This window comes from Chlamydotis macqueenii, chromosome 27, assembly GCF_036417535.1.
Source record: "Chlamydotis macqueenii isolate bChlMac1 chromosome 27, bChlMac1.mat, whole genome shotgun sequence".
Classification (NCBI taxonomy): domain Eukaryota; kingdom Metazoa; phylum Chordata; class Aves; order Otidiformes; family Otididae; genus Chlamydotis; species Chlamydotis macqueenii.
In genome coordinates, this window is record NC_141582.1 from 6,001,357 (window position 1) to 6,013,828 (window position 12,472).

At 47.9% G+C, this 12,472-nt stretch overlaps 1 protein-coding gene across 1 annotated transcript in view; it reads right to left on the reverse strand.

The window, feature by feature from the left end:
- Window positions 1–12,472, reverse strand: part of ANTXR1 (ANTXR cell adhesion molecule 1) — a 109,413-nt gene that overhangs the window by 24,215 nt on the left and 72,726 nt on the right. The window contains exons 15-17 of the mRNA XM_086767899.1: window positions 8,243–8,338; window positions 7,571–7,738; window positions 511–591 (exon numbers count right to left, since the gene is read on the reverse strand). Coding sequence (XP_086624025.1) covers window positions 511–591; window positions 7,571–7,738; window positions 8,243–8,338 — 345 coding nt within the window. The remainder of the gene's footprint in view (window positions 1–510; window positions 592–7,570; window positions 7,739–8,242; window positions 8,339–12,472) is intronic.

Below are 12,472 nucleotides of genomic sequence, written 5' to 3' on the forward strand. Positions count from 1 at the left end.
GAAATCTGCATGAATCCAGTTTTTACCAGGACTATATGGGAATAATTCCTCCCTCTTGCACAACAGTCCAAACCTCATTCTGCAAACTCTGCTTTGTAGAAGTACCCATGAAGTTTAACTGTATGTAGCAAGATATATATATATTTATGTATGTTCAGAGTTTTATTCCAGAAGGTAAGACTTTGATGAATGAAAATACATAGAAATATTCATTACTATTAGAATGAATTATGTAATTAACTGAAAGCAGCTTTATTATCCAAGAGCAACACTGCACTGGGCTCTTGGATGGGTATTTCTGCCACTGCACCCGTACAGTTTTCACACTTGAAACCTTATCAGTCAAACTGCACGAACTGCAGTTGCAAACAAAGCTGGCAGACGTGACTGAATCTTTGTTTCTGAGCTGTCGTGAGTACCTGCCTTCAGCCCCACAGGTAAAGGCAACCATAAACTTCAGAGGTATTTTATTTTTCCCTAGGTGTAAAAAAGTGTTTTGAGGCACAGTACCTTGTCTCCTGGCTGTGGACGCATCACGGATACACGGTCGTAACCTTTCCTCAGCAAGACCCAGAGAGCATCCAGTTTCCCCTGCAATCAAAAGAAACACAGTGTTATCTTCTGTGCAAGAAGTGTGCCATGCAAAGGGCAGTGCAGGGACAGGGCAGCTCAGACCCACACGTTTTTTACTTAACCATTTGCTTTGCTTGTAACAAGATGCTAGAGAAATCTTTTCCCTCACAGAAGCTCGCTCCAAACTTGCTGCAAGTGCAAAGGAAGAGGCTTTCAGATGAGCGCTAAGCAGCTGCGTCTGACAGTCAGTAGTGTCTGTGTGTCCAGTCTTTACGTATTCTTCTGAAAACGCCAAAGGTGGTAGGTGACTTAGGCACCTCCTGGGCTGAGAGAGAGTCCATTCCTACTCAGCTGCTGACAGTGTTGCTAGCAAAATGCTAAATCAATGCAGAAAGTGATCAGGTGAATTTACGCAATGCATTTCTTGACTACTCTGCCTCCTCCTCCTCTGGATGGCCGACTGGCTTGCTTCTAGGTGACCACTGTGACGTAGTAGAAATAAGTTTGATTTATGTGTCAAAATAATCTGCTGGGGAGAACTGACTGAAACACTCTTTCCAGGCAGCCAGGCCAGCTGAGTCACAGCGAGGTGCCATGTAACAACCCACTTCATCTTCCATGTCAGCTCCGTGCTAGCAAGGGAGCATCAGGTTACGGGGTCTCACGCAAGCTCCCCAGTCCCACCCCGTATGTCAGTTAATATTTCCATCTTTTCCAGGCAGTAACACACATCTGTCAAAGTCCTTCATTCCTATAAGCTCAGTGCCAGCTGCCCTACAGACGCCAACATTGCACTGGGTGTGACAAGCTGCCCACCTCACCGTGCGGTCTCATACCCAACAGCCCGTACGCAGATGCACATGCACAGACCCAGACGAGTTTTTCCTCAAAATTCCATGTGTTGAAATCTCTTGTTGACAGAAAATTTGGTTGAGATGTGGGGTTAGACCCTCCCTGCCTTCCCTGCAAGGCAGACAAGGACTGAAATTCAGCAGTGGCACAAAACGCCAAGGCTGCCGTTACTTTCCAAGTGAGCTGAACCAGGCCCGGAGCGGCACAGGGCTCTGCAATGTAGAAACACCCACCGAGTCATCTCCTCTGAAACATACAGCTGCTGCTGAAGGGTTCCCTGCTGTATCCCTGCTCTAATAGGCCAGGCTTTCACTTTGAAAATGGAGTCAGCTGCTCGGAGACCTACAGTAGGGTTTACACGGGTGCAGCAAGCTGGTTGGCCCAGTAGGAGACCACAGACATATTACAAGCTGAAGAATAATGTATCAAACTCTCCTTCATATTCAAACTTCGTTTGACCCTTGGTCAAATGGTCCTTTGTGACACTGCTTCTCTGCTAAATTAAAGACTCAATGCACTCAAAGTGTACTCTCCCCTTCACGGAGAGAGTCTTTCTCTCCCCTTTGCAAGAACCATTAGGGCTGGAATCCTCCGAGACCGGTGTTCCTCAGCTAGCGTGTTCAGCCAATGGTTCAAACTGATCTGGGAGCTGAGGGCTGCATGGGTGGAGACAGACACACAGAGAATGACTGCACAGATCTTCTTTCCATAGGATACTGGGGAAAAGACTTCCTAAGGTGAGAGCCAGGAAAGTCTCTTATTCTCAAAGGAAGAAGCAAGAAACGCCTCTGTCAGACTCCTCTGCCTTTGGACAGCCCAACCTCGTAGACCTAAGGGCAGCCATCCACGTCTGTCCCAACCCACCTTTCCCCTACATCAGGGCTGGCTGAAGCTCTTGATCTCCCATCCCCTCTGACAACTTAAGAAATAAGTACCTTTTGTTCCGTTATTCCTTTAGGAAACCAGAGGGAAAACTTTCCATGGAACAAAAAAACCCTTTTTACTCCACAGCCCTAATTTCCAAAAGCCTACCAAGATTTCCTGAGGAAAGACAAGAGCTGCATCTTTGGGAGCCCGAATGGAGCTTCAGGGACTGCCTGAGACATCTGGGCAGAGAGGGAGAGGGGATCATGGAAAGGATGCTATTGCTTGTAGAAATTAAAATGGCAATGCATTCACTTGGAAATACAAACCCTTCTGTGCTCTCCAGTGGATGGGCTGTGTCTGTGTTGGGGAGCTCCTTTGGAACCGAAGCACAAAGTCGCTTGGAGAAGAAGGTCTGGAGGCAAGTAAAGCTTTGAGTCCTACTAGACATGACGTCCAGAAAGAAGCAGCAATCAGAGCAGATGACAAATGAAGGAGGGCACAGTTTCAGCCACTGCTTTAACGTGGATGCATTCGCTTCCTGAATTAATGCCTGAGTCAGCACCGTACTGGTCCAGTGAACGACCCGGTACCTAGAGCGCTCCCGAGACCTGGCACCGGTGGTGTCAGAGGCAGCTCTGTAAGCTCCCTATAAACCCGAGCTGCCCTTGGGCCCCTTCTAGCAAGGAAGCTGTGCCATGTCAGCTTTGTAAACAGAGACAGGAGGGACTGCAAAATGTGCCAGGGACAAATGGCTTAGGAAATGCTCCACCAGCCTCCACCTGAGGTTTCTTTTCAAAAGCACCGGTTGTTACTTCAGCCTCAGCCTTAAGGCAGGTCCTGCATGTGAGTTTTTGTGGATCAACAGTGAGTTTAGCCTTGTCTTGTGATCCTTTCTGCATTGTTTTTTGGAGGCTGATAGCCGTCCTTCTGAAGTCAAACAAGTACTACAAATGCTCTGAGAAGGAGGAAGAAGAGAGCGGGAGCTAGGTGGACGGGCAGATAAAAGCAGGGGTAGAAACAGAGGCAGCAAGAAAGCTGCTAACCAAACCAAAGCACACAGAGCTGTGCGGCTGGCCGTAGCAGGGAGCACGTCCTGAACCAAATTAAACAAAAGGCACGGTCCTTTAGGATCCTTCACTTGCACCTACGGTTTGTGCTGCCCCTCCCTGCGTCAGATGAACTGAGGAGCTGGCAGGTTTCTTAAGAAGTTCTCAGACTTGTTATTCTCTTTGGATTATTTACACTGACCTCTCAAACTGTTGAAATGATATTTTAAAAGTGGGATAATCCAGTTGGCATCATGCGAAGAAGTAACAGCAGCAAATAAGAACAACAGCAGCAATCTGTTAAGTGTCTGTAGCCACATTTGGTAGCAAATAAATCCCTGGAGCATTTCAAAAAGCCATCTAGCCACTCTCAGCTGTCTACTTACCGTATAGATGTTACTCTGCGAAGAGTAACTAAAGTAGGGAAGAGAAACTCCATCAGATAAACTGGCAAAAGGGAGAACACCAGGTAAAGGCTGGCACTTGTGCTGTGCATGGAGAAAGGGAGACCATCACTAAAATGTGAATTTCCTGGCTCTTTGTCAGATTCAAGCTACCTTGGTTCCCTGTTCCGGAGATCTAATTCCTTGTCCTCCTCCTTTACTAGTGGTTTTTTGTTGTTGTTGTTTTTTTAATTATTATTGAGTAGCTTGTTACATGCATGTTCATCTACCTTCCAAAGAAGTGTTTCAAGCAGTCCAGCGGAGAGGGCGGAAATGTAACATCTGCTTTAACCAAAGGAGCCGAGTGCAGTGGGAGCACGGGGATGGGGGAAAAATCTAAGCCGAGTATCAGGAGACGGTTCCTACAGGTGAGGTCTGGTAGTCTGTGCAATATTCCCCCCTGAGAGGTGGTGGAAGCCTCTGCTATTTTAAAAACCAGACTGGAAGAAGCAGCGAAGGATAGATTGAAGTTAGCAGTCCTGCTTTGGCTGAGAGTACAGCCCCAGTGAGCTAACAGGCTATCCCTCCTCGCCTCCCTCTGCCTGTTACGGCTCTGTGACAGCTTCCCTGCGTAAACACAATGCAAATTCATCTTCATACACTCACATCTTCAAGACAAGAGCTTCTGCCAAGAGCGCTGACAAATTTTGCCAATTTTGCTAATTCATCACTGCAAGGAAGAGTCATAGCAGAACCCCTGCTTCACAGAAATGATCCCCTCTGGGTCTGATGAGCGCTCACCGTTGTGCATGGGGAAAGTGCTGGGTGCAGTTATCCCATCTGCATACGCTGTCTTGTTGGGTGCAGTTCAATAATGGGTGTGGTGGCAATTAATAATTAGGTAAATTCTTGTCCACAGGCAGACTCAGGCTGCTAAATACTATCCAGATGCGAAGCACCCGAAGTTATGGGAGTGTTGGGATATGGGGTCTTGGATTGGAACTGTCCTTACACTGTATATAATTTGAATGGCAGATAAGAGAGATATTTCTAAAGGAATTAAGAATATATGTCACCCATGAGATACTCCTAATAGTTGTAGGCTCCCTTATTAGTGAATTCATGCTGTTACAAAGCAAAAGCTGTTCCTAGTCAGAGTCAGAACTGAACTTGAACCCTACATACATTGAATCCTTTACCCAAGCCTCTCAAACTTTGAGGAATTTCCAGCTGGGACACAAATCTGCAACAAAATTGACTCCTCTGTTCAGAGCTGATTTCCTGCCATGCAGAATAAACTGTGAAAATTAACTGAAAGTCTCCTGAGGCTGTAATCCAACAGCACGAACTGGTGAAGGAAGAGGGGAGAAACTCAGCAGTATCTTCTGTGGGAAAGGACCCAGCTCTCAACTGGGACCTCACGTAGTTGGACCCACATGGATTCCAGCTGCCTGAGCACGTATTCAGGGCTCTTTGGGCTAAAATCAGTGTTTCTGTCAGCTCCTCAGTTGCTGGAGTCCAGCTCTGTGTGCTGTGAACCCCTCTGACTGCAGCCTGCAAAAAGCAACTGAGCTGCGTCTCAGGTGGATGAAGTCATTTCCACGAGCACGCAGGAGGAGTAAAATCTCCCAGACCGGACGAGTGTGTTTTACGCAGACTTTGCACTGACGCAAAATGAGACTGCAGTGCAATTAGGAACAAAGGAGCAGCTATGTGAGGGGTGCTTACCGCACTCCCCATCCGAACCGGAAACAGTTGACTCTAACCTGTCCCACTGTGGGAAGGAACAACCTTCGCGAGCACGTGCTGAAGTCATTACAACACAACTGCGAATGGCTTGTGGGTAGGCTATGTTTATCCGATGACAGTCTTTAAGGGGGGAAACAGAGAGGGCATTGGACCAAATTTTCAGAGAGGCTCACATTTCTGTATCCTCTGGAAACCACTCGCACTCCCTTGTGCGTCCTTGCCATTCCCACCCCTGGATTTGAACCAGCTGCAAGATTAATGACAGAGGAAAGCCAAAACACACGACCTGCCCAGTTTCCACTGGGCACTGCTGGGAGCTGACCAGTTACAGATACAGCGCAGGGAAGCCTGGCTGTACCGCAGTGTAACATATCCGCACTGCAACAACTGGCTAATAGAGCATGTCTGACCGGATTGACTGCTCCTGCGGAGGAAGAAAACTGGAGAATAAAACCTTTGATTTCCAGCGAGGCCCTTCCCTGTGCCGCAGCATGCAGTTTAAGGTGAGCTCTGTACACCAAAAGGTTTACTGCATATGTGACACACGCCCTCTTTGCAGGTGACTCGCAGATAAATTGCCTGGAGAGGGTTTCTAAGACCCCAACCAGCATCTCCACTCTTCAAAGTGCCATCCAGGCTCCAGTAGTGCAAGGTTTGCGCTGGGATATGAGTTGGGCATTTTCAGTCTTTTTGAGACTGATAACTACAGTGCCACTACAAACAGCCACAGGTTGAAAAGAGATGAGAGGGCATTAGCATTTCCCAAAACAGTTAAACCTGAGAAACAGAAGTGCGGGATTATTTATTTTCCTTTTCATTAGAGAAGTTCTACAGTAGTTAAGCTGTCCTCCTCTCCTGAGGAGAGCTTAATGCATCCTGAATGCAGAAGATGAGCTTCCCGACATCGCAGTGCCCTCATACCACGCCCTGAATGATGTGACTAACAATCTGTGTTGCACGGTTTGCTTCCCTTAATCCAAGAGCAGCATCCACACGTACAACGAGGAGTTTTGCTTCAGTGAAGTGTTCAGTTGGTTGCTCGTTTCTGTTCTGTGCACTGCCAACCACTTGTGTCAGTGAAGACAAACTGAAGAACAGCTGGGACAGATGGCAGAGAAGGAGTGTCCTCCCAGCTCCCGTGGGCGACTGTTGTGCAGCTTTGCGTTGCGTGTGACCCGATATCAGTGTGAATTTGACCTTCCACATCTGAGGCACTCAAATTCAGCCAAACGCTTCTCGCAGGGCATCTCCTCCTTGTTTGGTGAGCACGCTGCCCTGCAGCGAGCCTGGCCCTGTGACCCACGCCTGCTGGCAGACATCCATCTGCTGCACTGCAGTCTTTGATCCTCTGAGGACAACTCTCCCTGGTGACATTTAGCAGCAATTTGCTTCCTATTTTCTCCCCTCTTTCTAAGGAAAGAGGACGCTATTTACCCCCTACAGCTCAGGAAACAGGCAGTGTGGACTAAAGGGCCTGCTCTTGGAAGTGCAGTCAAGTCTGCAAGCACTTTACAGAAGCTAGCTACACCGCCAGAAGAGATCAGGATCCTGGTCTGGTCCAAGAAAGCAAGGCAACCCCAAAACCTGATCAGCCTGGTGGGAAATTCCCATTGCTGCATGTGGGTCCTTCCTGCAGCACCTCCCTAGGCACGTGTTCAGTGGGACTGCTGTTGCAGCCTGTCAGTACTTAAAGGGGGCCTATGAGAAAGATGGGGAGAAACTTTTTAGGAGGGCCTGTAGCAACAGGACAAGGGGTAATGGTTTTAAACTAGAAGGAGGTAGATTTAGATGAGATGTAAGGAAGAAATTTTTTACGCTGAGGGTGGTGGAGCACTGGCCCAGGTTGCCCAGAGAGGCGGTGGATGCCCCATCCCTGGAAACATTCCAGGCCAGGTTGGCCGGGGCTCTGAGCAACCTGATCTGGTTGGAGATGTCCCTGCTCCTGGCTTTAACAGTCCCTTCCCTCATGCACAGCTTCTCTAGCAGCGTCTTATGATCACAAATTTGTGGACTGTTCTACATCTCAGCCCGGGACTTGAAAACACTTAATACGGATCTCCGGGAAACATCCTATGCAGTGCAACGCTGGGCTGGACTTACCTTGATTGGAGAGTACCACTTCCGAGGAGAGGAAGGCCTGCGCATGTTGTTCGCAAGGTTCCTGGGTTCGGGGAACTCGTATTCCTGTTCTGGCATCTTGACCCTGGCATTCTTGGCTTTCTCTAACTTAGCACCTTCTTCTGTGGAGCCCTTTTCTCCCCAGCGCACCTGAAAGGACGGCAGCAGGGCACGTTACAACGGGAGCTGCTGCAGAGTTACATCCCTGCGGTGATAACCACGTCCTGGTTCATGTGCTCCCAGAGTTCAAACCCAAGGTGAAGAGCGAGCCACAGGCTGTGAAGCTTGTTTCTAGACTAGAGCCCAAACTTTACAACTCTTTGTGATTTGAGAAATGTGGGAGTGCAGAAGGTTTTCAGAAAAGTGAAAAATATTTCCTTGTAGTTTCTACGGCAACACTGCCCCTGTATCACAGGCATGAACCAGGATCTCGCTGTACTAGAAGAAAAAGATGGTCCCAAACTTAAGGAATCTACGTTTGGCTCTCAAATATTCCCACATAAAAATGATCTGGGCTCAGATATACAAAGAAAAAAAAAAGATTAAAGCAGTTTGTGCCTATCTCTTGAGTTTCTTTCTGGGTAATTTGCAGGGTCATACCACAGCTCAGTTCACAACTAAGATCATCTGATACACGAACTGGTATCCAATTACCTCCATTCGTTTGATGCCGCCAACTCCTCGTCCACCGTAATAAGAGGCATCTACTGTTGGCCATTTCTTCTTTGGAAGGCCATCATCGTCTTCCTCCTACAAAACAGAAGGAAGGAGTTGCACTGTTAGGAAGGGGCTGCACAACTGCAGACGGAAAGGAATAGACAGACAGGCTATGTGGTCCTTCGCGCCTGCTAGAGCCAGTGCAGTCAAGGTTCTCCGACTGGTTATTTTCCAGAGGATGAACAGTCATGAAAAGAAAATGTTTCATGATACAAATACCATCACCACTTGAACGGTACAGTCCAGCTCCAGCAAGAACGTGGTTTTTGCCCCCCCGCCCCCCATTTTTGTGTTGTTGTTGGTTTTGTTTTTTTTTTTTTTCCCTAAATTTAAGGAGACTCTGTCTTTCATCATCTTTAAATTCAGGGAAGTAAATTGTTTTGGCACTCAGCACAGCTCGAGAGCTGGGGTCTTCCAGCTGCATGTCTGGTCATTACGCTGGCCATGAGTGATGGTAGCAGGAACCTACCTCTGCCGCCCCTTCAGTCACAGCCGTGATCAGGGAGAGAACAGCAGCTGCTGTGGGGAGTGTTCCCTGACATACGGCTCCCCACACTGGAAGAACCCTCTGGGGCCCACATAAAGCATCGTATCATAGTTCAGATTTGACAGAACGAGGGGAAAAGCAAGAAACCAAGCATGTCAAGTTTGCACCTGAGCGGAGGCAAATTAGGAGCACACTTGGAAACAACCCCAGCGTGAATGCCCAACACGGGGTTTTTTGAGACGAGCTGGCCAAGTGGAATAGGATGGAACAGTCTCACGGGAAAGTTACAAGAATGGAATTAGCTCTTATAACGAACTTCTGCCCCCGCTGGGGAGGCTGCTCATGGAAGTCCATGTGGCTTCAGTGGTTTTCATGGGCTTACGCCAGCAGAAAGTCAGGCTCTGCGTGAAAAATGAGACTTAAATCCTGTGCAAACCCTTACATACTGCCGGCAGAAACGCATGGCACATCACCGCGCACAAAGCTAAACGCGTTCGGGACCCTGGCTTCGTGATGACATTCAGATACAGCCAAATTAACAAATCAAGAAAATCTCCTTACGTTTATTGAAAACCAGTCTAGTGAGGGCATTCTACGCAGTCTGTACTCTTTGTTGCACTACAGAACTCCTCCTCTATGCTCTGACCTATGGAACGTCTTTCCCTTTAATTTCTGCCGTTCAGGCTGTGAACTGGCGGAGCAGAAAAGCAGAGTTCATCAAAAACGTGAAGTATTTCCCGTGAAAAATGTGGAAAGAAATGAAAAATGGTCCCTCCTTTTTTTTTTCCCTTTAATTCTTCACAGGGATTTGGCAAAGCTCCAAAACTTAGGAGCTTTCCAAAACTGGAAAAGCCAAAAATACTTTGAAATTGAACTCCCCAGCAGGAAAACTGAAAAACTGGGGGAAAAAAATCCAAGACAAACTATGCTTTTCATGTCAAACAAAAGCATTGCTGTTTTTCAAAATACACACCAATTCGGCTGCAAAATTTGTCCTGATCTAAAGGAAGAACCGAGTCAAAGACGAGGCGCTCTGCCGTAGCTGGCCTCTTCCTCTCGCTCTGGTTAGAGCTGCTGAGGCTCTTTGCTGCAACCTAAGAACTTAATATCTCCGCATGAAGTTTTCCATGAGGACTTTAAAAAAAAAATGGAATCAAAGCCATCTAAATATTTCCCTTCAGCAATTCTCTTTCTCTCTCTTCAGTTTAGCACAGACTGGTCTTCTCACAACAGGAAATACCAAAGTTTAGGAAATCTTCCCCACAAGCCCTTAAAAGCCCTGCGAGTCACTTCAGGCTCAGAGAGGAGCTTTCTGCCAGAACAACAACAGGAACAGCACACGCACAAGACGACAGCAGCGGACACTTGAAAAACAAAGGAGTCACAAGCTTTCCTCAGGATGGGTCTGTTTACGCGTTTTGAAGGGCATGGGAGGTTTTGCAATACAAGCAAAAAAAAAAAACCAAAAACCCAACAATGCACCAGCGATGTCCTACACACTTGGCAAACACGCTCACAACGCACGTGAGCAGCCAAAGGAGAGCAACTGGAAACTCGGGGGTCACAGCAGGGAGACCATCCCCAGGTCCGGCATTCTCGCGCGCTGCCCCGGTCACCAGATCGGAGCCAACACAAGGGGGCCGAATCCTCACGTCACGGCTCAGTTTTGCCCATCTTTTTCGAGACTAAGCTACACTGGGGGTTTTGCTCGAGGAAGAACTGCGTAAGGAACTTCAGCTCTGACCCTGCAGCAGGATGAAAAACAGCCCCGGAAAATTCAAGTGCATTTAAGGATGCTGGAAATTGACTGTACAGAAGTTGGCACCTTTCCATCCCCAAAATCTGCTTTAGATGGAGCTAGAGTTTCTTTTGAAAAATAAGAAGCAGCAGGACAGAGCTGCATTTCACAGTCAGAGATCCAGATTCACAACTGCTGAATTTCAGAAAACAAAGACCTGTGTTTATCTCCGAGCCCATGCCGGGCTCTGTGTACTTCGACCCTGACCTGAGGGAACCTCATCTGTGGGTAACACAAGGATAATTCAGGCTCCACTAGGGACATCTGAACCGCTCAGGGTGAGGATTCAAACGAAATTTGGCCAGATATTAAAAAAAAGTTTGGACAACTCACCCCTCTCCCCGCCCTTATAATTATTTTCACAGTTGTCTCTGCAATGCAGAATCCTGTCAGAATTCAGCGTGTAGAGAGCTCTGCCTGCACAAAGCACTACGACACGACAGGACAATCATTCCTCCGGTGAGAGATGCTATCATCTAATTTTACCACTGAGGAAACACGGAGGTGAATACGCTGTCCTTGGGGCTTCTGGCTCCTTACTGTCTCCTTTTCCCCCAACGCCAAGCTCATTTCCAAACTGCACGGCCACCTCTCCGATGCAGAGGCATTGTTACGCTTTGAGGACACCTTGCTCGGTTCTCAAGAAACGTTTCCTCCCTGCTGTGGCAGGTTTTGCTTGTCACATCATACTCAACTCTCAGGAGGCACCAAAAATCTCTCATATAAGCTTATCCTTGGAAAACCAGCCTTCCTTTGTCTTTCTCATCATGGAAACCCCCGGTTTATCTCTGGTGCAGATTCTTAAAGGCACCGCCTGATGTTACATCCTCCAAGTGCAAAGTGCTGCCCACGCAGAGTTAAGAGAGAACCTTCGTTTTGATAAAGGCAAAGGAGAAAGGATGTTGAGTTATTCCCACTCTATAGCTCAGACACCGAGCTACAGGAAGACAAAATGAGGTCAAGGGAACGAACGCTGGCACTCCCATTGCAACCGTGATGTGACCAAACCCAGCTTCCACAGCCTCTACGCCGAGTTTGCTGTGCTGGGCCTACCTAGATACTTCACAGGAGCTTTGGCAACAGAAGTCCACACCTTCATGGTGTAATACCTACACCTCATCTGTTGCCAATAACATCCCAAATCTTTTTATTTTAAATGCCTGTCTCTTGAGAGGTACCTTTCCTCCTCCTCCCGTATTTCTGCAACTCACTGTAAAAGAGGAGGAAAGGGGGAGGAAGAGAGCTGGCACACCACTGGGACCTGGCTTTATTTCAGGAAAAACAGAACACATTTCCTGCCTTGGTGTCTACAGAAAATTCTTATCAGATCCTTTCTCTGGAGCTTACTTTGCTATCTCCCCAGCAAGGCTTTTCAGGAAGAGAATGGAAAACAACTTGGAAAATATTAACAAGCCCCAGTAAGCGAGGGCACAAGCAGCTCCTCGGGCAGGTGAATCCCTGTTAGCCATCCTCCGGCCCCATGAATGTTCAGTTGTGAGAGAAAAAGATCAGTTCACAAAGATGAAAGTCGTCCAAAGCTGAACAGGTTGTTTTATCCGTTGGCTTAACAACAGCTGTCATGCAGCGAGTTAAATTCCTCCGTTTCATGCCGGCCTCCCACGGCAGTGATAATTACCTTCAGCGCCTCACGACTGCTGCTGAGCGGCCCCTTCTCTCCAGGACTTTCTTGTGTGTGCTTGCGTTGGTGTATGTGGGCAGGATGACAACAGACATAGGAATTACCCAATTACGGGCTGGTTGGTGGCTTGGCTCTGGAGCCACGCTAGGGGTGACTGCGGAGCCCGGGCGACAGAGCAGCACGGAAAAAACGGGTCTGAGTGGTGAGGAAAGGGCACGCTCTGGTCAGCTGGTACATCTCCTG